The sequence below is a fragment of the Sciurus vulgaris genome, assembly GCF_902686455.1.
Source record: "Sciurus vulgaris genome assembly, chromosome: 8".
In the NCBI taxonomy this organism is placed as follows: domain Eukaryota; kingdom Metazoa; phylum Chordata; class Mammalia; order Rodentia; family Sciuridae; genus Sciurus; species Sciurus vulgaris.
The window spans coordinates 24,119,617-24,146,913 of NC_136468.1; the positions used below are offsets into that span (position 1 = coordinate 24,119,617).

The 27,297-nt window shown below is 35.7% G+C and overlaps 2 protein-coding genes across 2 annotated transcripts in view; one reads left to right on the forward strand and one right to left on the reverse strand.

The window, feature by feature from the left end:
- Window positions 1–1,985: 1,985 nt before the first annotated feature.
- Window positions 1,986–8,609, reverse strand: SSMEM1 (serine rich single-pass membrane protein 1). The gene is made up of 3 exons (XM_079152669.1): window positions 8,372–8,609; window positions 4,543–4,597; window positions 1,986–2,783 (listed from the first exon to the last, which is right to left on the reverse strand). The coding sequence occupies exons 1-3, from the start codon at window positions 8,552–8,554 to the stop codon at window positions 2,287–2,289; spliced, it is 735 nt and encodes a 244-aa protein (XP_079008795.1). The 5' UTR covers window positions 8,555–8,609; the 3' UTR covers window positions 1,986–2,286.
- Window positions 8,610–10,667: 2,058 nt separating this feature from the next.
- Window positions 10,668–27,297, forward strand: part of TMEM209 (transmembrane protein 209) — a 34,499-nt gene continuing 17,869 nt past the window's right edge. The window contains exons 1-8 of the mRNA XM_079149798.1: window positions 10,668–10,770; window positions 11,726–11,862; window positions 11,986–12,044; window positions 13,063–13,194; window positions 13,706–13,947; window positions 19,130–19,331; window positions 25,252–25,427; window positions 26,054–26,125. Of these exons, the coding sequence (XP_079005924.1) occupies window positions 10,768–10,770; window positions 11,726–11,862; window positions 11,986–12,044; window positions 13,063–13,194; window positions 13,706–13,947; window positions 19,130–19,331; window positions 25,252–25,427; window positions 26,054–26,125 (1,023 nt within the window). The 5' untranslated portion in view covers window positions 10,668–10,767. The remainder of the gene's footprint in view (window positions 10,771–11,725; window positions 11,863–11,985; window positions 12,045–13,062; window positions 13,195–13,705; window positions 13,948–19,129; window positions 19,332–25,251; window positions 25,428–26,053; window positions 26,126–27,297) is intronic.

A 27,297-nucleotide genomic window follows, 5' to 3' on the forward strand; every position in this document is an offset into this window, starting at 1 on the left:
TGAGTTATATCCCCAGCCCTTATTATTATATTTTTAAACTTGGCTATTTTGTTTATTTGAGGTTCATTGGGGTCTTACTTTCACATCGATCTTGATCACATCGAACTGGAAATACTGGAATTATTCACTCGTTTGTGGATTCTTGCCACCACTTGGATTATTTTGCCTCTTTTCCCCAGGTCTTCCCTTTGAATTCATGAATCCCTTTGGGTACTGACTAAACTGCATTATTTATGTGCCATGTTGTCTGGCACTGTGCTAGGCTACAGAAATACAAAGGAGACCAATCTTGGATTCTATTTTTAAGGATGGATAAATATTCACACATATATAGGGCACAGAGATGTGCAAACAAACACATTTATCAAAATGTTAAGGGTGCTGAGTTGGAGGACTTTCCAAAACACACAGGTACACAGAGGAGAACATGGTGAGTTCATCCCCGGGAGCAGGGCGAAGTAGGTAACAAAGTCTTTGTGAAAAAGGCCAGTGCTTACACTCTTGGTTTTCTTTTTTTGGAAGTACTTGAGATTGAACTCAAGAGTATTCTGCCATTAAGCTATAATCCCAGCACCCACTTTAAAAAAAAAAAAAAATGAACTTCTAGAGAAGGTCTCACTAAGTTGCTGAGACTGGCCTCAAACTTGAGATTCTCTTGCCTCTGGAGTGACTAAAATTAGAGATGTACACCACCATGCCCATCAAAGCTTGACGTTCCCTGCTTCCCACCTGTGCCTTCAAGCCTACTCCAAAACTGAGGCAGTCTGAGTAAGACAAAGGCTCTACAAACTTGGCTTAGAAATGTCACCCCATGTCCTGACTTCTAGCACCCTAGTCCCAATGGTTGTAATCGGATAAGGAATCTGCTCTTGTCAGGAATGAGTACCAGCTCTCTGGTCTCTGACCTGTCCTTTCCCTGTCCCCTCCCCCTTGAAAGGCTCAGTCCTTAGTTATTAGGCTGCAATCTTGGTCATATAGAGTACCCATGTCCTTCCCCAAGACTTAAGCCCTTCTTTGAACTCTAGCCCCATAACCAGTTCCTGCTGCTTTATCTTGGCTTCATCAGCCTTCTCTGAGATAGGGGCCTTGTTTTAAAATCCCGTTGTGGTTCTACCACCCAATCAAAGAATGAGTTCCAGAGTAGCCACCCACTTCACAGGAACCATGGCTGAATTTCAGCTAATTTCTGACAAAGGCTAAACTTTGGTCAGGCTCCTCTGAGTCCTATTCTTCACTAGGCCTCAGTTTTGGTCCTGGACTCTTTGGCCTGCCCAGCCAGGTTTGTGTTTTGTTTGTTTTCTTTTGAAGTATTGGGGATTGAACCCAGGGCCTCACATATGATCCAGACCAGTTTAACAAGAACATTGCTAAATTAGTTTAGGAGGAATCCCCCAATATCAAGTTCTTCAACTCCTACCTTTGAGGTACAAGTCTGGCCTGCTTTTACCAAGAACCCTGTTAGGTCAGTTTAGCAGGAATCCCCTGATCCTTGAGGTCTCTTTATATCCACTAACCTCCTCCATCCTGTCCTTTGACTATAAATCTCCATTTGTCCTTATTGTATTAGGAGTTGAACTTGATTTATCTCCCTATTGACCTTTATTGCCATAACCTTGTATAAAATCTTCATTACCATTTTAACAAGTATCAGAAAAATGTTTTCTTTGGCACCTGCCATGCCCACAGGACAACAGCTGTGGACAGCCCATGGTCCATCTACCCTCTGAGTCATGCTCCTTCCCCTCCCTGGTCTACTCTAGGAATCAGTTATTTTTTTCAGGCCCCTGAGTTCCTCTTCCTCAATAGCTCCTAATAGATGTAGAAACAGAGCTCAGGTAGAGTTGTTTGAAAGCAGAAACCTAGAGAGGATGGATCAATTCTAATCCAACCAACTTCCTCTAGTTCATTCCATCAGTCAGATAACCAAAGGATATGAATAAATTTAAATGGTTTCTTAACATAAATTTATTTCCAAAGAGCTTCCTTATTTGCATTATAGACATAAGCAAAATACACACACTCAAGGCATGAAATATCTATTATATGCTCTTTTGAATAAAAGAAAAATCACAGTGACTACATCAGTGTTCCAGTGGTGCCATAAACAAATCCACTGGCCTTTCCTTGAAAAAAAGAATTGTCTGAAATTTTACCTCTTGTGTTTCAAGTATATTTTTGTTGATAGTAGAGAAACTTTATTGTAAAAGTCTCCTCACCTAGGGCTCTGGTGATTTTTCATTTTTATTAATCTCTTTCACTTGGTTTCAAGTAAGGTAAAGGTGAAATTCAAAATTTTTTGAATTTTGGATTAATGTCAGGCATAGCCTTTTCCTCTGTAGTATCGCCCTTCCTGGTGACTGAAATTGAAGTGCTCTGTAGGAAATGGCGTGTCAACCATTCATTGGTTCTCATGGCTTTGCAGTGGAGGCAGGGCCTTTCTCTGATTTGGTAATTCACCAGATTTCTTTGCCTCTGAGCTAGTTTTCTCCTCTTAATACCAGTTGGAAATAGATGCTGCTCACTTTCACTCTCCTTCCATGAGGAGGCTCCTGAGTTGGATTCTTCACTGTCACACTCAGTAGTGTCACTGTCATGTTGGGTCCGATTCACCTGATGGAGTTGAGAATGGCGCTTGGCTCGTCTTTGTTCAAGATAGGCACTGACCAAGGCCAATTCTGAGTCAGTTACCGGGGAAAATTGAAACTGTTTGGTTTTTTTCATTACTTGAGTAAAGTTCCAGGAACCATCTCTGCTTTGTCGCTTATAAGAATTTTCTTTGCTTGCTAACCAAGAAAACAAATGGACAAGTTAGACACATGGTTGTTTACTGTAACTTCACATTATCCAAGGAAGCCTACAGCATGTGTGGGCTCACTGGTAGGGGCCAAATGTCAAGTCACTGCTTTTATTCAGTTATGTGCACAGCTGGCAGCTGACTGCACTTACCAGTACCATACCCCATCTCCCAAAGACCAGAGGGTCAGACAGATGCTTGATATGTCACTTTTGAAGTTTTGCAGACTCCAGAATATTAAGAACAAAGGGGAAAGTCTCCAAACTTTTCCAAGGAAGGACTTTTCCCCCTTTGTCTTGAAGTCTCAAAGATTCAAGTGTGTACAAGAGGGTGATTTGGGTAGCAAAAACTAAGGATATTTTCTTTGTGCAGTTGTGTGCTGGTGTTGGCTCAAACCAGCTCACTAGCATTAATAAATTTTCAGGAATTTCATGAGATAGTTACACAGTCATTACTAAAAACCATACAAATTTACAATTAAATCAAGCCACTAAAAAAGGTAATAATTACTTAATAATCATCACTTCCAAATTATTGTACTACAGTTTACTATGCTATATGATCTTGAAACGATTCATTTATGTCTGTTGTATCTGGGTGCTGGAAATACTGTGTAAGGGTATGCTACTGCACATCTCTCCCCAACTCCATGTTCAGTGACATGCTGGTAGCTTGAAACCAGCTTTGATGGGGTTACCCTGAAAATCAGCAAACACAAAAGATCAGGGTTTGATGTATGGTTTTGTTGATTGTCTAAGATTAAGAACATGACAGAGAACATGTTACTAATGCAGATTTCAGTGTCATGCGTGCAGCCACTACCTTGTGAATAGCTCCCCAAAATGAAATGTTCTTCCAGTATTCTCAAGTTATTAGCCATTTCAGCAAAGAAACCACTCATATTATAGACAACCATGTTAAGTTCCAACATAACATCTGTTTCACTCTCATTTGAGAAAAACAACATTCATGCTGAAACTATAACCGTTCAACTGCAGCCATGCTCAGAATGTAAGGGTCTGGCAAAAAATCAAGAAGAGGGCTGGGGGTGGTAGCACACACTTGTAATCTCAGAGGCTAAGGAGGCTGAGGCAGGAGGATTGCAAGTTTGAGGCCAGTTTGGGCAACTTAGCAAGACCTTGTCTCAAAATAAAAGATAAAAAGGGCTGGGGGGTATAGCTCAGAGGTAGAGCTCCCCTGAGTTCAATCCCTAGTACCACCAAAAAAAAAAAAAAAAAATTCAAGGAGACCATTTTCTGTGTCTTTCAGTGGTGTACACAGAATTTACCATAAAGGGCATTATATATTATATTATTTATAAATCATGTAAATTGTATGATATATATCCTTTCAATAAAAACATGCACATTTTGGGAGAGCCAGTTGTTAACCTTTACCAGCACACCACTGCTTATAGTTTATTGAAAAAGATGTCACATCAGCTCACTTTCCTGTCTAGCACTAACAGCAAAATGTACAAAAGGCAAGTTAATGTAAAGGGAGAGTGCTGAGGAATGAAAGGAGAGCTTGTGTTCTACCTACGACTAATTCATTGCTTCTGATGGCTTGGCTCAAGCAGCAAAGCTGTCCGGAACTAGGAACTAGAAAAGCAAGGAGCTCACCCAGTGGGCCTTTGCTGGGTGGAGAGGCCCTGCCATGGTTTTAGCTGTTTGCCTCTGTTGCTTGCTTTCCACACTCAGCACATGCCTCTCATCATAGTCTAATACCAGCCACACACCAGCTCTCACCTTTACTTACTGAAGCACTTGTCCCACTGTCTTCATCCTTTTTAGTCTCAGACATCTGTCTCAGAAATATACATTAGTTAAGAGTGATTTCAGTTGTTTTTCACCAATATTTACTTGTTAAGAAAAACTATTGCCCAAGGCAATAATGTTCATGTCTGTTTTTAAACATTCAGCACAGTTAAATAAGTACTTGTTGAGTTCCTATTACTGTGATTCTACTTCTGCTGCCCATTCAGCAGATCATGCTTTGATAACATAATCCACCAAAATGTTCTAATCTAAGCAAAATGGAACAGAGAAAGGAGAGAAAATAATGCTGAGGAGCTATAGGTTACAAAGTTTTCCTTATATTCATTTACATTACACAGAAATTTCATTTAAAAACAGATTCGATAGTACTTCAATTCATTCAAAAATGTTCTTAAAGAACATTTGATCAGGTTGAGTTATTGTTATTGATTTTTTAAAATAAAATGTCTGATAGGAGACATTTACATATACAAATATCTTTACCTGAATTCATGGACTTAATACCTCCTTAATCTTTCAGAATGTTTCCTTCAAGATACAACAATAATTTATTATCTGTTAATATGACATTCAGAAGAAATGGATTTCTTCGAATAGACCAATTCCAAATATTCTGCCCCAAGACCCTATAAATATATTTGTCCCATATTTCAGATTAGTGTCCCATTTTCTGATGCTGAAAATGATTTTTCAAAAGACACAAATACAAAACAACTTTCAGAATGTATCAAAAACTTTAGAAATATTCATTAACGACTTGACATACAATTCTTTCTCAAGGAACCTATCACCAGGAAATAAGCCCCCAAAGAAAGAGAGCTTTTTACACAGAAATATTCATTATAGGATAATTAGGATGATATAAAATTCAAAATTCAAAAGTAGATAATGGCTAATTAAATTATGGTATGATCATATAAAATTTAGTTGTAAAACATTATAATAAAAGTATGTCATAACAAGAGGAGATAAATGTTTCAATGTTGAGCTAAAACTCAAGATGCAAAATTATATATAACAATATGATCACAAGTTTGAGAAAAATATGAAAAGAGACTTTAAGGAACATATGTATATAAGGGGTTGGCTTTTAAATGGTAAGACAGCAACTTCGTTCCATTTTTTTCAAATTTTCTACAATAAGGGGAAAAATGAATTTATGCAGAAAGTCAAACTTCTTTTGGGTTTAAAAAGTGCCATACTTGGATATTTGTAACTGCAATCTAAGATCTTTGGCCCAGTGCTTTCTTGGTACCTAACAAGGTATATCTTTGTTTTGGAGGTAACAGTAACCATTCTCTGAAAATCTTGACAGTGGAAGTCCTCTTTGAAGACACCTTTTTAAAAAATGGTTTAGAGTTCCATAAATATTTTAAATTCGATATGCATAGAGAAAATTATTTAAAAATTGGAAATTTATAATTTATAATTATAAATTTATAATTTATGATAGTTATAATTTATAACTATAAAGTTAATAGTTGGTTATTTCTACATAATCTGGAGTGATTTGTCTGTTTTCCAATAATCTTCACATTTTTTCTAATGTGTACTTTTGTAATGGAGGGAGGAAGGTGTTTGAAAACACTTATTGGTTTTCTCTCATTTCTACAGAAAGCTTCCACATTTGATGTCAAATCAAAATATAACCACAAAATTAAAAGAAAGATTTTGCATTAAGCTAAGTGGAATCATACGGACCGTGGTTACAAAAAGCATTTTATTAATTATCTTTGTGTGTGACTTAGTGAGTGAAGACAGCAGCAGTGCCTGCCCTGAGGGCAGAGTAGAAAATGTGGGCTGTGCTGTCTTTCTGCCACTAACCCAGTTTGTGATCTTACCAAACCACTTAACACCTCCTAAGCTCAGTTTCATATAGGCAAAATGAGGATTTCAGATTAATATTCTCCAGAAAAATACAAGCACTAGCAATCTGAATAAAGCCTAAACAACTATATAAGTTAAATAGAGTATTGATAGTCTCTGAAAGCAAAAGGGTAAGTGCATCTTAAAAAGTGGGAAATCCAGAAGAAATCAGCGTACTTCATGTTGGAGGATAATTACCACCACATTTCCATCGCGCTATTACCATTACTTCAAGGTTTGTAAATAAAGTCTCATAGTTTAGCAGAGAAATGAAGAAGTTCAAAGTGAAGGAAAAATTCCAGTCTTCTTGACTAGCTCTCATATGGTTCTCAGATTTCAAATCTGGGACCCTTCAGGAGAAGCAGTCCCGCCAATTGTAGCTGCCACAAAGGATACAAAATGAAAGACAAAACCTCTAAGATAATTAAGGTTTTAATCAACACTGCATAGACTTAATTCAACATTTCAAACTATGCTTTGAAGTAAACAAATAATATGGCAGGAAATCTAGGTCTAGTCCCCTCTGTCACTCTGTCACTAATCACTTGTGTGACATTGGACAAGTCCCTTAATTTCTGTGGGCCTTATCAACTAAAAAAGGAGGTGGATAATGATCCCTTGTTTGCCTGCAAACAGAGCCTGGACCACATACTCCCTTGAGTCCTTGAAGCTCAGGGTTCGGAGTCTCCAAAGAGCTGATGCAAGCAAGGGAGCAGAGGAATAGCTGAGACCTCTTAAGTGGTCCTCATGATGAAATTGCCAATGATCAATTTCAATTTTTTGTTAATTTTCTAAAGTAGCTTTTCTTGCCAGGCCAGACAAATTCAATATACTTAGCTGGGGAATCTAAGACACATATAAGCTATCACTATTCTAAATCTCCTTTTGGCAAAGTATTTACCTTAAAGAAGCATTTAGACTGTAGATGAAACTTCTTCTTGGCTGGGATATGGTAGGGGAAGAATCTTTGATTATTATAATGGAATCCGGCTGGCACAGACATAGCAAACCTCCTCTCTATCCAGAGCTGATATAGCACTCAGTCTAGCTGACCACTGCCAGACCAGGGCTCTGGCCATAATGCTCAAGGATGGTAGTTTGATTAATCATCAACCTGGCATTAATGGCCAGCAAGGATTCCATGTCAGCAATTTATAAGAGCTTGGTTGCTCATAATATTTTGGGGCTTCACAGTCCTGATAAAGTGGCTATGTCATTCCTAAGAGAATGGGATTTTCTTCTGCTGATAAGTGATCAAGAGTGGTGACTTCAGTTTAGTTTAGTTTAGTTTAGTTCTGCATCTTATCCTATGCAGAAAGTGTATTGCCTCATTCTAAAATCCCCGAAATCCTGCATGTGTTTTTATCAATATGACTAACTTTTTTTTTTATCTTTGACTAGAATGAAATGGCTACAAAAAGAATTTGGAAGTCATTAACCAGGACATAAGTTTATCCCAGCATTATCTAGCATATAGATAAGTGACAAATAACCTAAATATCACAAAATTGAAGAACATCTATGATGTAACCACAAGACAGAAAATTAAGCAATCATTAAAAGTGCCAAGTGAATATAACTTTTGGAAGTGCTTACAGTATATTATTAAGTTTAAAAAGCAGGATATGAAAATACATACAATATAATGCCAGCCATGCAAGAGGAAACATTCAGAGATATACTGGGACAGAAAAAAAGAAGAAAAATAACCTAGAATGATGTACTCAAAAATGTTAACAGTGGTTATCTCTGTGAAATAGTTTTAAAGTTTCTCCTCCATTCTTTTTAATATTTTTGGATTCTCTAAAATGACCTTGAATTATTTTAATAACTAAAAAATAAATTTTAAAAAGTAGATTCAGCAAAGTAATTTATGAAAAATCCCCTAGTATACACTAAAAATATTATTTAAAATGAAAAAATGATATCCTACCCAAACAGAAGCCCGAGAGAAGAACATCAGGACCAATATAATGACAAAATACCAAAGCAGGAAGTTCCCTATTGCCCCACAAGATTCATCCTTCTGGCATTCATAATCCTGATTTGGAATGGTAAAACTTAAAGGTATGGGGGGAGGATCTACCTCCCAAAATAAGGAAAAAAGGTCTCCCATGATGGATTCTTGCTTAGAAAATAAAACATGCTCAAAGGGATGAAGATGACTGGGAACTATTTCACTTCATGAAATGAAGTGACAATATGACAATTTCCCTGGCAACCCATTATGACATACATTTAAGGAACTATTACAGGAATTGACAAGTGCTTCTTGTATTTCTAAGTTTTTAGAAGATTTATCCAAATTACTTCTACTAAAGTTTATGGTTATTTTCCCCCAGACTTCAATATGGTTTGTTTGGCCTCAATCTTTTTCTCCCTGAAATTTTTTGTATACATTTTCATATCTTTAAATCTACATGTCTAATGATACCATTTGTATCAGTCTCTTATGTGTATCATACCATTATAAATTAATATACACAATTCTAATGTTTCACAGAGTTGTGTTCCCCAAAATTCAAATGTTGAAGTCCTCCCTCCTCTCCCATTTGACTATATTTGGAAAGAAGACCTTTAAAGAGTTAGCAAAGGTTAAGAGGGGTCATAAGAGTGAAGCCCTAATCTAATACTACTAGTTACTAGTGTTTTTATTTTAAAAAAAAAAAGGACACACGGTAAGGTGACGACCTATAAACCAACCAGACAGGTCTCAAGAGAAATCGACCCTGCTGGCATCGTGTCATGGACTTCCAACCTCCCAGTTGGAAGAAATAAATGCCCGTTGTTTAAGCTACCCCGTCTGCGATTTTTGTTTGTTTGAAGAGGCATTCATGGTCTGTAATATTTTGTTATGGTAGCTCAAATACATAATGGCAAATGTCTATCAAATTTGATTGGTAGTGTTCTTTTTTAAGCCTTGAATAAATGCACAATAGCCTATAGATTACATTAAGATGGGGAAATAATATGTGTCTGTTAAAAATTATATCAAATGTATACTATTTTTTTGTAGAATTGGACATGGAAGTGGTAGGAAGCTGACATTCTAATTTTGACTGTACATTGAATTGAACCCTTTGAACAATTTTCAAGTTACTTCATGTCTAAATCCACAAGTAGAGTCAAATAATATTACTGTAAAAACAATTAAAAATGATTTTAAAATCTCATTTTAAAAAATCTGTTGGATCTTTAAGCATAGCATACCTGCAGATTTTCATTTGCAATACAGTAAACTTATTTTTCTTCTATTTAAATTTGGAATCATTTTAGGAAAAAGTTTAGTTACTAGAAGAACATGATATAACAACCTACTGGTTTATCAAGACCCTGGCTTAATGTTTTCATTGCCGGACACAATGAATATGCCCAATGAGTCCCAGCTCTGAGCATCTGGGCCATTGGCTCTCTGGGCCTCAGGCCAGCGTCATGATCTCCAGATCTGGGACCCAACTCAGACCTGGGCCAGGGCTGAGCTGGATGTGCCTCCTTAGGGCCCACTACATTCACCTCACTTGGCCTTCACTGCACCTCTGAGACAGTAACCAGGGAGTTCTTTTTTATAGTTCACACCTAGCTCAGTGGCATACTATTTGTATTTGTTAAATAGAACCAAACTCAACTATTCCTTGATGAACCTTTCCCTCATAATCTTAAGTTCCTTCAAAAGAATTTTCAGGGAAATAGGTATTAAAAAAAAAAAAACAACTCTAATTGTTAACTTCAATAAAACAAATTTTGAGGTTTCTTGTTACTGTTGCACTCTCATTTCTCTCATATACGAATATTTAAGAATTTACGTCGGACCAAAACAATTAGGTAAATTATATAGATAGACAGATAGATTTTAACACAAGGAAATTATATATATATATATATTTTTTAACACAAGGAACAGAAATGCTTTGTCATTGCTCATGGTGTCCAGACCCATCATGCACACTCTATCCTGCAAATTACCCACCCTACTAAATAAAATCTGCTTACAAAGGTGAGTACAAAAAAGCCCTAAGGAAGTTAAAATTATATTAATATATACAAAATTCATCTTGTTATAGTTATTACTTTTTACTGCGGTTCAGAACCTGGTCTGAATTCTGCTGCTCAGCTTTCTCCCTGCAGCTTAGTGAGAACTACAAATCGGAGCTGTTTCCCTGGTAACACTGGAGCCGGGTCCCTCCGCCCCGACCCTCCTTCTCGCGAGAAGAGATGGCCCAGTTCTTCCGGTAACTGTAGCTTTGCCCGCCCGCTGCTTCGGCCTTAGCGCTTAGCTTCGCGCATGTGCAGTTGGGAGTGGCGCGAGTTCGCGACTTCCGGCTGAAGAACATGGTGCGTTCTCGGGGTCGTCTTTGTGCTTCCTGGACGTGGAGTGCACGCGGGCTTTAGGAGTTCCGCGTTTACTGATCTGCACGGGTTTCAACCAAGGGAAGATGTGGCTAGGCGTCCCAACACTTTTAGTGAAAGGGAGGAAAGAAACATCAGGGGTGACTAAAGTTTGTACTGAGGGAGCCTGGGAGGGAAGCACTCTGCACTGGGGAGTTGTGATGCGGTGTCAATGGCGGGTACTGTAATGTGCTGAATGGGATACGACTCCGTAGCAGGCACGTTTTCCACTTACCTGTAAGATTGAGTTTAGCAAAAAAAGGAAAGATAAATCCCCATGTGGACCAAAACTGATTGCATAGTTTCCCCTCCTTTTCCTCTTATTCCTTTCACACCATAGATACCCGCCGTCTCATATGTAACTCCTTGAACTTTATCAGCACACAAAATGAAGATCCTTGGCTTGTAGAAGTCCCAGTGCAGGGTTATTTAAGGTGGGACATGGTGATGGCTTCTGCGTTACAATGCAGAAGGAAGATCTTCATGATTTACGTGATCCATGGACTCTTTTCTCCCCAAATTTGGGTATTTTGAGTTTTTTAAATTAACTTTTGATCTAGTCTTTGTGACATACTCCAAAGACAAAAGGTGGAATGTTTGTACACATAATAACCAACCCCTAAATTACAACAACAAAAAGACATTTTTATTAATTGAAAGCATCGAATTGTTTTCTGAAATAACCAGCCAGTTCTCTTTTGATTTCTCTGTGGTGCCAAAGAAGATATAATTTAGGGTTCCCTTTGCATACACTGATTTCAGAATGGAAAAAAAATTTGGTTAGATATTTTTAGAGATGAAGGAAAGTACAGTTTTTCTTCATGAAGGACAGAAAAGTTTTATTTCTTACATGGAGAAATTGTTTCTTTTTATTTAATTCCTATGATTTTTCTTTGAATAGATGCAAGGAGAGGCAAGCCCTAGTGCTTCCCTTATTGACAGAACCATCAAGATGAGAAAAGAAACAGAAGCCAGAAAAGTGGTTTTAGCCTGGGGACTCCTAAATGTATCAGTGGCTGGAATGATATATACAGAAATGTAAGTTAATCAGCCAAAAAAGATGAAAATTTAAGCAGCCAGTAGTTGGTTCCATGGTTTTTTGTATGTGTTTTGATTTTCATTGTTGTTTTTTTAATTGAAAACACTTTCTGATATTTTCAGGACTGGAAAATTGATTAGTTCATATTATAATGTGACTTACTGGCCCCTCTGGTATATTGGTAAGTAATTTTCACTGTAACTGAAGTTTACTATCAATGAACAACTTGTTTGTGGTTTAATTCAGCTATAGTATTCATTCCTTCATTCAACAAATACTGATTGTTTACTGTGTTCCCCAGACTGGGAGTATAGCAGGAAAGGAACAAGGTAAAGCCCTCTTACGGAAGAAACATTCTAGTAAATAATCAAATTAATGAACAATACAATTTCAGGTAATTATGAGTTTTGTGAAGAAAAATTAAGTTCGGGAATGTTGAGATTTGTATTTGTTACTTTCCTGAAATGCTCTCTCCACATTTAAAAGATTAGCCCACATTTCTATTCCATGGATGCTTTCCTCAGTTTCCTCACTCTTTCCTCTTCTTTTGTCTGCTTTTCCATAATCCTTGAGTGTAAAGAATCCCTTGTAAAATGTTAAAATAAATTCCATAATCTGCACACATTAGTCTACAATCTGCCATGAGAGCTGGTATGTCAAGTGAAAGAGCAAAGGATTTGGAATCTATAGACCTGAGTTAGAATCATGGCTCACTGTCTAGATGTACAGTCTTATAAAAGTCATTTGGACTGGGCATAGTGGAACATGCCTATAATCCCAGCAGCTCCAGAGGCTGAATCAGGAGAATTGCAAGTTCAAAACTAGCCTCAGCAACTTAGAGAGACACTCTCTCAAAATAAAATATAAAAAAAGCACTATGGATGTGGCTTAGTGGTTAAACACCCTGGATTCAATCCCCAATACCAAGAAGAAGGGAAAAAAAAGTCATTTGGCCTCTCTGTGACCCTTGATTCATGATTAGAAGGAGGGTAAAGCTTTTCTTACACAAGATTATAAGGATTAGTGATAGTTTGAAACTCATTGATAAATTCTGTACACCAAATAGATATTCATTAAATGATAACTGTTATCAGGGAGTTTTCAATTTTGTTGTTAATTTGCTAAAATATGGAGGCTTTTTGTCCTCCACCCTGATATATACCCCCTCCTTTTTTAAATAAATTGTTGTTCTCTTCCAGAGCTTGCCCTTGCATCTCTCTTCAGCCTTAATGCCTTATTCGATTTTTGGAGATACTTCAAATATACTGTGGCACCAACCAGTCTTATAGTTAGCCCTGGACAGCAAACACTTTTAGGACTGAAAACGGGTGGTGAGTGTTTTATATCTCTTGCAGAGGTGAGGATAAGGTTAGAAATAAATCTTTTTAAATTTAATTTTCCCTTTTCATAGACTCAGAGCTAGAAGGGACTTATCAGGCCTTCTGGTTAACCTGTTAAGCAGATCTGTAGTAAACTGTCTTAAGACCAACTGTTGTTATTCCTCTTTCTATAAATTGAATGGAACTAGCATTCATCAACCTTACAGATAATTGTTCAATTAAAATCAAACGACTGGTTCTTACATTGAAACCAATATCTTATTTTGAACTCTGGAAATGGTAAAAAATTAATTTTTGTGTCCTTTAATAATAATATTTTATATAATTTAACAACCAAGTTCTTATGTTGCTTTCTTTTCTTCCTGAAAAAGGTCTGAGTCCCTTAAATCTGTCTTCATAAACAAATTTTTTAAAATACATACATGTATATGTGTTTGTGTATCAGTGTCTGTGAGCATATGCACATGCATGTGTATAAAATTTTTTTTTCTTCTCCTTCTAGTTGTACAGACTACTCCTCCCCATGATCTGGCATCCCCCCAAATCCCTCCCTCTCCGCCTTCCCCTTCAATTCAGGGTCAAAGCGTATTGAGTTATAGCCCATCTCGTTCACCTAGTACCAGTCCCAAGTTTACCACCAGCTGTATGACTGGATATAGCCCTCAACTGCAAGGTCTGTCCTCTGGTGGCAGTGGTTCTTACAGCCCTGGAGTGACCTTCTCGCCTGTCAGCACTTACAATAAGGTAATGACACTTTTCTCTTGGCCAGTCACATTATTTTAGAATTGGGAGGTACATTGAGAATCATCTAGTCCCACCAAGCGTGGTGACACATGCCTTAATCCCAGCTACTTGGGAAGTCGAGGCAGGAGGATTGCAAGCTTCAACTTTAGCAAGAGCCTATCTCAAATTAAGATAAAGAGGACTGGGGATGTGCTCAGTGGTTAAGCACCCCTGGATTTAATCCTGATACCTAATCAAAAGATTTTTAACAACATCTTAGAACTTGTGGTGTAGCTCAGTGGTAGAGAGCTTACCTAGCATACACAAGACCCTAGGTACCACAAAAACTATTATTAATTTGCACTAAATATCTGTGAAGTTCCTGATAATTTGAAGGGGATAGGTGACTACCCAAAAGAATTGTACCAGTTTATATTGTCACAGAAATGTTTAAGAGTATTCATTTTATCATACCTTTGATTATCAGGTTAATCAATTTTTTATAAATCTCTGCTGATAAAAAAAATGAGAATAGTCTATTGTAGTTTACTGTGAATTTCTTGCAAAGCCACCAAACTATATCCAGAAGTTCTCATTCTTTACCCACTTGTCTTTTGGGTCTGTATCCTTAGGCTTTTTTCCCCTCTTAAATTGGTATTTTAATTATGGGATTTTTGAAAATATACATATAGAAGTTTTAAAATTTTAATAGTCAAATCTGTTTGTCTTATTGTGGTTTGTTCTGTCCTAAATTTAGAAATTTCCTTACTTTGCGAATTGATTTTTTTTCCCCTTTCTGTGATATAAGGCGATGTTTTTGCTGGGTATCACGTGGTGTACATGTAAACCCAATGACTAGAGGAGGCTGAGGCAGGAGGATCACAAGTTTGAGGGCAGCCTCTGCAACTTAGCAAGACCCATCTCAAAATAAAGATCTGAAATATAGTTCAGTGGTAATGCGCCGTGCTACAAGGTTCAGGCCCCAGTACCCACACATAAACATAAACACAAACATGCACACAAACATACAGATGAGGATTTTATTTTTGTTTTTGCTAAAATTTATGTAGCCCCAATATCATACATTATGACTGACTTGTTAGTCCTCATTTATATTAGTGTAATCTTACATATTATACGATCTTTTTCTGGGCCATTCTGTTCTTATAATATGTCTCTCATTGGTTCTTTATATAGCACTTTCACTGTAGATTGTTCATATCAAAAGAGTTAACAAAAAAATTTCAAACATTGCTTTTTTGCTTCAAAATCAGGCAAATTGCACCTTATATTCTATCTGTACAAAAGAAGTGATAGTGAGGCCTACTACCAAAATATCAAGTACAACGTTTATTTTTAAAGAAGCAGTCTTTTCTTGCTCACTTTTCCTACATGATCTTTTGCAGTCATCTTTTCTGTCTTGTACATTCTTCCATTTACAAATTAGATATAAAAAATTATGAATTAAGATTTTTCACATTATAACTTTAAGGGAGAACACATTATATTGGACAAAAGGTCATTTAAATTGATGAAGGAAATGATACATCATGAAGATATAATAGCCACAATCCTTATATGTTGAATAATATAGCATCATTAAATGTAAAGCAGAGGGCTGGGGAGATAGCTCAGCTGGTAGAGTGCTTGCCTTGCAAGCACAAGGCCCTGAGTTCGATCCCCAGTACCGCAAAAAAAAAAAAAAAAGAAAAGAAATGTATATAAAGCAGAAATATGAAGAGAAATTAACAAACAATTATAGTGGAAGATTTTGGCATTGTCAATTTATGTCCAATAAAGTATGCCACAAATAAGGACACAAATATTTGAACAAAGTTTCATAATACCACGTTGTTAAAATATTGAATACTGCATCTTTCTTTTTGAAATGTCCATGGAATTAGACAAACTATTTTCTGACACTTTGTATTTTCTGTTTACTTTGTGGACTGTAATAACACCTAAAAAGCTCAAAAAATACAACAGGACAATTTTACTTATGAATATAAGTGAAAGTCATGAATTAAATAACCATTAATGTTCACAGAATAGTAAGATGCCGATTTTTTTCCTAAAATAAAATAAAGGATAATCAATGACCAGGAGGTTTATTCTACCAGAGCAAGAAATCTGTTAGTATGCTCTGTTCAAGAGTCCACAAAAAACAAAATTTTTCTTTTCTTTATATATTTATTTATTTATTTTTGTAGTGCTGGGCATTAAACCCAGGGCCTTGCACCTGACGGCAAGCACTCTACCAGTGAGCCATACCTCCAACCAAAAAGTAAATTTTTGAAAATTATTTTCTAAAAGCATCCATTTGAATATTAAATACTTTGGTTAACAGCCAATGTGGTGGTGTACACCTGTAATCCCAGCAACTCGGGAGACTGAGGCAGGATGATTGCAATTTCAAGGCCAACCTCAGCAACTTAGTGAAACCCTGTCTCAAAATACAAAATAAAATGAACTAAAGATGTGGCTCAGTGTTAAACAGTGCTTAGCACCAAAACAGCAACAACAAAACCTTCCATTAAGTAGCTGGATATAAGGTAAATATCTAAAATCAATAGCTTATAATCATGTAAAGCATTATTCAGTTAGATCCAAGGGGATTTCAGAATTCCTATCCTAATTATAAAAACCTAACATTCTAAGATTGAGCTGTAGAAATATATATGGTCTATATGAAAACGTGTATATTACTGTGAAATATAAAAAATAGTAAATGAAGAGAGAACATTAATATAGAAAAAAATGAACCAGGAAAGATTTTATTTGTTTGGGGTTTTTGTTTTTTTTATTTTGTATTGGGGATGAAACTCAGTGCTTCACCACTAAGCTATATTCCCAGTTCTTTCTGTTTTGAGACAGGGTGTCACTAAGTGGTTGAGGGCCTCACGGTTGCTGAGGCTGGCCTGGAGTGTGCAATCCTCCTGAGTCACTAGGATCATAGGCATGTGTTACCATGCTCCTCTGAGTAAGAGTTAGGGTATATCCCTGTAGATGTTAAAGCTGTAACATCTGTTTTACTCTTTTAAGTAAAATATGACTCTTGACCAATTAATAGACCAGTTAATACAATAGTACCCAATAAGTTGCAGGAGGAGAGGGGAATAGAATTTCATCTGATTAGACAGAAGGAAATGAAGGGAATGGAGGCAGGATGGGAATAGGAAAGACAGTAGAATAAATCAGATATAACTTTTTCTGTGTTCATATATGAATACAGACCAGTGTAACTCTACATCAGGTACAACCTCAAGAATGGGAAGTTATACTCCATGTATGTAGAATATATCAAAATACACTCGACTGTTAGGTATATCTAAAGAGAACAAATAAAAAATTTAAAAAAAATAAAAGTACTCCAGATATAATCTTAGTATATATAGGGAATTGATATGTTAACATAAAATAAGAGAAATCAATATGAAGGAGGATTAACATTTTTACTTTCAAACAGTGTTAAACAGTTATAGGACCTGTAATTTTTTCTAAATTAATATGAATTGATCATGAAACACAATAGAAAAAATTGTCAATATGCTTAAGCAGACAGTTAACAAGTTATACAGATGACCAGTAATTGTATTTATAGTGTTTAACTTCATGAGGATGAGAAGTGCTAATTAAATGTACATTTAAAACAAAATATTCTTGTATATCAAGTAAACTAAAGTAGTACTTCTGATGAACATATAGTGAAATAGGTATTTCTGTCTATTAGTCTCTGATAGGAACATGATTTAGTGTAACATTTTCATTTAATAGATGGGAATATGTATTTTTTAAAAGTTTATATGCTTCAGCCAAATAAGTTCAGTTTCAGAAATCTATCCTAAAGAAAATCATCAGAAATTCAAGCAAAGATGTATGTATAACAGTGTTCAATATTAATACTATTTACAGTAGCCAAAACTTGCAGACAATCCAAATGTACAGAATAAGAGAATGTAAAAATAAATTATATTTGTATATTAAAATATATGGTAGTACAAATAATATTTTTAAGAGATACAGGAAATAGGTAACTTTTTTTAAAAAGTATATAAAGCTAAATAGTATTGTCTTAATTAGGCAAAGGCATTGAAATAGCTATGTACATTTTAAAGATTTCAAAATAGACAAAATGTGAAAAAGGATTAAATTATCTCTGGGTAGTGAGTTTATAGATACTATCTATTTTCTTCATAAAATTTTTCTAAATACCCATATTACCTTTTCTAATAAACTATTTTTAGAGCAGTTTTGTGTTTAGAGCAAAATTGAGCGGAAGGGAGAGCTGTCCCATAACTCTTCTTATAAATATACTCCATTAGAGTGGCGCATTTATTACAGCTGATGAACCTACATTAATTGACACATTCTGTGGGTTTGGACAAGTACATAATAACATCTATCCACTATTATAATGTCATAGAGAAAAAAATCCCCCATAGTCCACTTATTCATCCCTCTTTCCCTCCAAATTTCTTGTAACCACTGATCTTTTTACTTCCTCCATAATCTGCCTTTTCCAGAATGTTTTATACTTGAACTTAAACATGTGTAACCTTTCAGAGTGACTTCTTTCACTTAGAAATATGCATTTAAATTTCCTCCATATCTTCATAACTTGATAGCTTGTTTCTTGAATAATATACCCATTTCACTCATTCACCTTCTGAAAGACATCTTCATTGCTTCCAAGTTTTGGCAATTATGAATAAAGCTGCTAAAATATCCATATGCAGGTTTTTGTGTGGGCATAAGTTTCGAGTAAATACCAAAGAGTACAATTACTAGATGGTATGGTAAGAGGATGTTTAGCTTTTATAAGAAACCACTCAACTGTTGCAAAGTGGCTGTACCATTTTACATTCCCACCAGCAATGAATGAGAGCCCCTATTGATCCACAACCTCACTATCATTTGGTGGTGTCAGTGTTCTAGATTTTGACCATTGTACGGGTGTGTTACTTTTTAAAAGTTAAAAATAAACCAGGTGTGGTGGTGCATGCCTGTAACTCCAAGAGACTTGGGAGGCTCTAAGGCCAACCTTGGCAACTTTGTGAGACCCTGTGTCAGCATAGAAAACAGAAAGGGATTGGGATATAGCTCACTGATAAAGTTGAAACCACAGTGTAAATAAATAAAAAAGAAATAACAAAAATAAGTTTAAGTTAAGAAAAATAAACTTGGCTTCTTCTATTTTGTATAGTTGGCGAGCTTTAGTCCCTCTCCTTCTTCTCCATACCCTACCACTGTTGGCGCAGTGGAGAGCAGCGGCTTGAGGTCTCGCTACCGTTCTTCACCCACTGTCTATAACTCACCTACTGACAAAGAGGACTACATGACAGACCTGCGCACTTTGGACACTTTTCTTCGAAGTGAAGAAGAAAAACAGCATAGAGTTAAGCTAGGTACACAATTTCTATCTAATGGAAATATTTTTTGTTGTCATTTTACATAATCCTTATTATTTTCATTATTTTAATACCTCTACATGTATTTTTGTCTTTTATTAATATAAGTGAAGTTTAAGAGACAAACACATTTTGTATTTTTATGCATTAGAATTAACTCCCATCAGATTTTAAGAAGTTAAAATATAATTGAACTGAGAAGTCTTGAACCTTTTATGTATAGTAAGATTGAAAGCCTTTTTATATAATGTAAGTTAAAATTTCTGGTTAAAGCTGAGACTAGGCCAGTGCTTATTGGCACATACCTGTAATCCAGATACCCAGGAGGCTAGATTTTGAGGCAGGAGGCTCACAAGTTTGAATGTAACATGGGCAGCTTAGTGAGAACTTGTCTCAAAATTAAAACAAAACAAAAAAACACTGGGGTTGGAGATGCTGAGGATGTAGCTTAGTAATAGGGGGCTTGCCTAGCATGTGCAGGGTCCTGAGTTTACTCCCCAGTACTTGCAAAATAAATAAATAAATAAAGTTGAGGTTATAAAATAATGTTTTGAAGCGGTCTGTAGCAAAACTTATTCAAATAATAGTTGTCTCTTTTGAGATAATCTTTGGAAAGCTGATGTGGCAGGGCAGGTTGAGTAGAAAGCATGTATTTACTCTAAAAATGCTGCTCTTTTTCAGAACATTTTAAAATTTGTCTTTTAGTATTTTCTTAAAGCTACGTAGTTTTCCTAGGGAGGGAAAGTTAGCAAATCTTAATCTATTTGTGGTGGATTTGATTATTACAAAGTCAATTATTTGAAACCAAATTAGATTATCGAACTGAGTAATGATTTTTCCCCCTCAGGAACTTTCACAGAAAGCACATTAGGTGCTAAAGCGCAGCCATGGTGAGGAAGCCAAATTATTGGACCATGGCTCTTTGTGTCGCTTGAAATCTCTCTAGGGAGTTTTAATTTAATTCTGCCTGAGAATGCCACAAATGTCAAAGAAACAAATCAATATTATCTTATTACTTTTGATACATGCTTTTTTTTTTAAATTTTGAAGTATTTCAAATCTACTGAAAATGATACAGGGTGTAACACAAAACAACCTCTACACATGTTTGTGATTTTAAATATTTTCTGACTTCATTTTTATTTTTTCCTCAGCCCACAGAAGTTTATTTAGAAGTGCTATTGTTGTTTGCAAGTGTTATGGGTGTCACTTTTAATTTTCAAGCCTGAAGAGGCCTGATTATCTTCATTTCCCCCTAAGTTAATTGTACTGTGGCTAGAGATTCTAATCTATATCTATTAATGTCTGGGAGTTTTCTTTTTCCTTTTTGTCTGTGAGTTTTCTTTCTTTCTTTTTTTCTCTTTCTTTTAGACCTGCTTGTAAGTTACTATGTGGTAGTATGTCATTTTTTGTAAATGGTTTTTTGCTGAATTCAAAAGAATGCATAATCTCTTAAGTTTGGTCTCCATATTTATTTATTGGTTAAGGTTCTTGATGATATTCTTAAACTTTTTATGTTTCTAATTTTTATCTGCTTCATCTGTTATTTTAAGAAAATATATCAAGGCTCAGTAGAAGAGCACTTGCCTAGCATGAGTGAGGCACTGGGTTCAATCCTCAGCACCACATAAAAATAAATAAAATAAAGGTATTGTGTCCATCTACAAGTTTAAAAAAAAAAATATATATATATATATATAAAGTATATCAAAACCTTCCACTGATTTTCTCAGTAAGACCCTGTCTCTAAATAAAATACAAAATAGGTCTGGAGATCTAGTTCAGTGGTCAAGTGCCTCTGAGTTCAGTCCCACTGATTTTCTTCAATAAAATATTTCTTCATAATTCTGTCAGATTGCTAAATATATGAGATTATGTTAAGTGCTTATAAATTCAGAATAGTTAATATTCTGGTGAATTATGCCCTTTATTTTTATCTTTACCTTAAAATCTGTTTTGTCTGACATTAACACAGCTATACTAATTTCTTTTGGTTAATATTTTCCTGGTATATCTAAATCTATACCTGAACTTTTAAGATTCTTTTCTAAATTAATTTTTACTATGTTGGTTGTTACAGAGACTGTCTCATTGCATTCTTTCATCTCTAGCTTTCACATTTTTTATTGTGGTAAAATTTACATAAGACTTAACTATTTTAAGTGTACAATTCAGTGATAGTAAGTACATTGACACTACTGTGTGTTATGACCTTTATTTGTTGGCATTCTACTTACAAAATAGCATTCTACTCTCAAAAGAAAAGATAAAGCTTTTTCTTCTCCCCAGTTAGGTCATTTATTTTGATGGTTGCATTGTCCCAGATTTGGCTAGTGGGATCCCCTTAAACTTGGCTTCTGTACTCTTTCGACATGACATTCTTTGAGCACTTTTCCCCCTCAGATACTTTCTAGCATTGCAGAATATTCTAGACTTATCCTGTACTTTTGCTGGCTGGTTCTGGAATTAGTCTCTTTACCCCAGGAGTCCTAATTCATTTAGTGAAGCATATTTAGAAGTTAATAACCAGGTTCTGGGTGTTAAACCACTGTTGTTACTGAGGTATTAATACTCTAGGTCCTTAGAGCATACAGCTAGAAAATAGTTCATATTTACATCTTAATTCCAATTCAGCTACAATGGGTTTTTCCTAGTTTCTCTCTTTCCGTATCTGTAACTCCTTTCTCCAGTAATGAGAAACTAGGTGCTCTTACTGTCCCTTACTCATGTGTGCACACATTCTCTTTTCTCCTAAAGCATTTGAAAAAAAATTGTGGGCCCCACACCACTTCATCCCTCAATATATCACATGCATCTTCTAAGAGCAAGGATGTTTTTCTTTATAAGTACAATATGATTATTGTACTTGAAATACTTCTGTAATTCATAGACATATTAATCCACTTGACTTAATAATGACTTTTGTAACTTTTTCTTTTACTGATGCAGTATCAAATGAAGGGTTCCTTTACATTTAGTTGTCATGCTTCTTTTTTCTTTTTTTTTTTTTTTTTCTTTTTTTTCTTAACCAGGGATTGAACAGGGCTGGGGGCGGATTTTTAACCACTGAGCCACATTCCCACCCCTTTTTATTTTTTATTTTTTTAAGACAGGTCTCGCTAAGTTGCTGAAACTGGCTTTAAACACATAATCTTCCTGCCTCAGCCTCCCGGGTCCATGGTACTATAGGTGTGCACCACCATGCCCACCCCATTTGTCTTCTTTAATTTAGAAATTTGCATGTTTGTTTTGGAGTTATATATTTGTCTTCTATGACATTAGCATTTTGAAGAGGTCATGCTCTTGTTTTGCAAATTTGGATTTTTCTAATCATTTTTTCATTATTAGATTCAGGTTAAATATTTTCTGGTGGGAATACAGCTTAGGTGATGACATATATTTTAGGGTTTCCCATCAGGAGATACAAGATAGCATTTTGTCCCTTTGTTGGGGATATAAAATTTAATTCTTTTATCTCCTGCTCTGCAGCACCCTTTTCCCCAAGTGACTGTCACATCCATTGATGAGCGTGCCTCCGTGGGTTAGTGCAGTGGTGGTTGGAAAATGGAATATTATAATTTCTGCATTTTCATGTCTTTTACTTGAACTAGTTGGGTGATTCTCTAAGAAACAACTCTTGTTTTACCCCTCAGCCTACTTTACGTGTTTTAATCACTTTGGCCTCTTGGGCAGCTCTTTAGCTCTCTGTATTTTAACTCACTGAATTTTTTTTTTTTTTTTTTTTTTTGAACTGGGAATTGAATCTAGGGGCTCTAAACTACTGAGCTACATCCCTAGCCCTTTTTATTTTTTGTTTTGAGGCAGGATCTCACTAAGTTCCTGAGACTGGCTTTGAACTCGAGATCCTCCTGCCTCAACTTCCCTACCAGCATTACAGGCACTCATCATTGAATTTTATTTCTGCAATCCCACAGTGCTGGGGACTCGAACCCGGGCCTCGAGCATGTGAGGCAGGCACTCTATGAGATAGGCTATAAGGCCTGCACTTCATCATTGAATTTTAAAGTTCAGTCAGTCATGTTTTTGTTTTGGTTTGTTTTTCATTTTTCAGTTTCATTTGGTTCTTTTTAAATATGTCTGATTTTTATAGAGATCTTTTGTTTTCAGTTTCTTTTTCTATCTCAAAAATTCTTGGAGGTTAAATACTGACACTTTTGTCTTTTTGCCTATTTTGCTTGGAGGCTTGTTCCCCAGTGATTTGTGTGATTTCAGTTTGTTTTGGTAAGAAAGCCTTCATTTTCAGTAGTTTTATTAGTACTTTGCCTAATGTACTAGGCTAGATGGAAGTTCAAATGTGTGTGTGTATATATTTGTATGGTATTGGGGATTGAGCCAAGAGTCTTGAACATGCTAGACAAGTGCTCTACCACTGAGCTACAAACCTAGCCCTTCAAGGTCAAGTATTTCACAGAAAGTTTGATTATCATTTTTAAAGTTACTAGTCAAAATGATCAATTAAAACAGGATAACTTTTTATGCTGTATCATGACCATATTTCTTACCCTCCTTTTCTGTTTCCTACTTGGAAATTAGCTTCACATGAAGTATGATGTTTCTTTACATAACTAAAATTTTATGCTAGCATAAAACATACTATATTCACCATGGCACAAGACTGGCTAACCTTCAAGGTTTGGTGAATTGAAATGTTGCCATATTTCTCTTTCATGTTTTCTCATCTTTTGTGCCTATAAACATCACAGGAAAACCAATTTTAATATTTCATAGTCACTTCTTTTAAAACTTTGTCTAAGGCAAAAAAAAGTTTCTATTTGTGATTTTTGTGTGTGGGTATAAAGTCTTAATTGATGTTTTAGATATCTGTTAAACTAAAAAAAAAAAAAACCCTTCTAAGAATAATTGTCGCTGGAAACTTGCTTATTTTTTCAGTCACTATACTAGGTGCTAGGAGAAAAATTACTCCCTGCCTTCAGGGAACTCAGATTCTCTTTGAGAAGACAGACAAATTGTAACCCTCAAGTGTGATGAGTACTCTGTATAAATAAGCCTCTGTAGGAGTAGATAATTTCTAAATGTAAATTTTTTTTACTCTTCCTATAAGTAAATGTATAAATTTTGTTATAAATTTAGAAGCATAATCTGCAGATAGTCCTTTTTCTTTTTTCTTTTCTTTTTTTTTTTTTTTTTTTTTTTTTTTTGGTACTGGGGATTGAATCCACGGATGCTTAAACTGGACCACATTCCCAGCCCTTTTTTATATTTTGTTTAGAGACAGGATCTTGCCGAGTTGCTGAGTGCCTCACTAATTTGCTGAGGCTGGCTTTGAACTCGAGATCCTTCTGCCTCAGCTTCCTGAGTTGCTGGGATTATAGGCAAGCTCCACCACGCCTGGCTGCAGATAGTCTTTTAATCAACACAGGAATAGTAAATAAAACACAATTAGTGCAAGGATGAGTAAGGTCAGCCCATAGCTCAGAGAATAGTCTATTAATAGAAAGTTGTAGTCCTTCCATTCAGCAGGTGCTTCTAAAATCAGGCAACTTATTAGCCTGTTTATTTGCTGGAGAAATTTGTTTCTCACTGAATCATTTAAAAGTTTTACCAAATAGAACAAGCTTAATTTTATAACAGATATAAACACAGTCAACCACTTATAATTTTTATGGCTCTTAAGTTAATACTATTCAGAAAATGTTCTTTTTAATTTTTAACATGAGAAATGCGTGTTTTCTAAAGAGAAGTTAATGGGAAGGGGGAATATAGATGCTTCATGAGGGGTTTTCTAAAGGGAAGGGGGGAATATAGATGCTTCATGAGGGGTTTTGTCTTCTGATTCTTTGTCATTGCCTGGCTACCTGACTACCCAGTGTTTGGGGGGTAACAGCTAGATGTAAAAATGATAACAAACTGAAATTGTTTCAATTCATTATTGTAGGAAGCCCAGATTCTACCTCTCCTTCTACCAGCCCTACTTTCTGGAACTATAGTCGTTCTATGGGGGATTATGCACAAACTTTAAAGAAGTTTCAGTATCAGCTTGCCTGTAGGTCTCAGGCCCCATGTGCAAACAAAGATGAAGCTGATCTCAGTTCTAAACAAGCTGCAGAAGAGGTAAATGGAAAATAAAAATGACAATATTTATGATTTTCAGATCGCTAGAAAGTCATCTATTCCTGGATCATTTTTTTCTATAATCTCCACTTTACTAGATAGAACTATAAGTCTGGCACTCATTAAACAGAGGAAAGGCTCCTGTTTTACTTTGTGTACTGAAAACTAAATTATGTTGTACATTTTACTCTTTGTGACACATAGTTGACATTAAGGCTCTGCCTAAAGTATTTTTTTACTTATATCATAGAAAGCCTCTCAGGTATCTAATTGTACTTAACATATCCCAGACTCTTGCTTTTAAAATACATTTGGATTAGAACATTTGGCATTCTGTAACTTTATCAGTTTAGTACCAAACATGGGATTTTTATTTTGTCCTTAAAAGCAAGAAAAGTGTTCTTTAAACATACCAATGTAAGGAACTTTTAAAGATATAGCTGTGCATGAACAATAGTCTTGAGAGAATAATTTTAAAACTATGGAATATTAATTAAATGAATATTGATGTTTTTGGAGATTTTTTTCCAAACTTCAGGCACTTTTGAAGGTGCAAGAAAGAAGGATGATTTTTGGCAAGATTTTTTTTCTTCACTGATTGTTCATTTTAAATATATTTTTAATAGGTTTGGGCAAGAGTGACTATGAATAGACAACTTCTTGATCACATGGATTCGTGGACAGCTAAGTTTAGAAATGTAAGTTCTGATGTTTCTGTTAAGACATATTTGTCTCTTAATGTGCAAAATGTGTTCTTAGACTTCAGAGTTAGCTATTAGAATGTTAACATTAATTGTTACTAAAAGTATAATATGATTGGTACACACATAAGAATAAATATGACATTCACCTTATGGTGTCTGTCCATTTACATGAGATCGTTTTTCCCTCCATATTTAGTAAATCAGTGCATTTAGAGAAGATAAAAAATATAGTATTTTTAACCATTAGGATCCTCTTCCCTTTCCCAATTTTCCAGTTGTATTTTCCAAAGAACTCTTCTGTCAGTCTACTATGTACCTAGAATTGTGAGGGAAACAATTGAGAGGAGCCTTGTCCTCAGAAAACTTGAACAATTAGATGATGTATCCTTGAAGATAATTCAGAACATATAATTTCATTGATTTCTCTAGAGAAAAACCCTCTAATCTTTGACCTGGAAGTCAATTCTTCCACATCCAGAGGTGATTAGCTTATGTGCTTTCAACCCTGCCTTTTTGCCCAACTCTGTAGCACTTGTATGTTCCAGGTTCTGTGGGCACATTAACCCCTCCTTCACTACAGCGTTCCGAGCTGCTGAGATTACAGGCATGTGTCACCATACCAAGCTTGTTTTTTAAACAATAGTTAAATGAATAAAAATTGCCAGAACTACTCAGAATTTGATGGTGGAGGAATAACGGCTATATCCCTCTTCCAGACATCTTAGATCATTTTGTTCCAGCCAAAGACCAGCTGGCAAGTAGATGGCATGTAGTAAATGTTAGAAGAATGAATGGATGAAATGCTGTTCTGGATCTGTATGCTGTTGTACTTCTAATTATAAACTAATCTAAAGCTGGGCACGGTGGCACATGCCTGTAATCCCAGTGACTTGGGAGGCTGAGGCAGGAGGATCGCTAGTTCAAAGCTATCCTTAGCAACTCAGTGAGGCCCAGAGCAACTCAGTGAGACCCTGACTCTAAACAAAATAAAAAAAAGGGCTGAGGATATGGCTTAGTGGTTAAGCGCCCCTGGGTTCAATCCCTAATACCAAAACAAATAAAATAAAAAATAAACTAACCTAAAAATGCTAATATACTTAAAATATAAAGTCTTGTTAAGAGTTTTACCTGCTTGCAAACAATTCCTTATCTGAATTCCTTAGGCT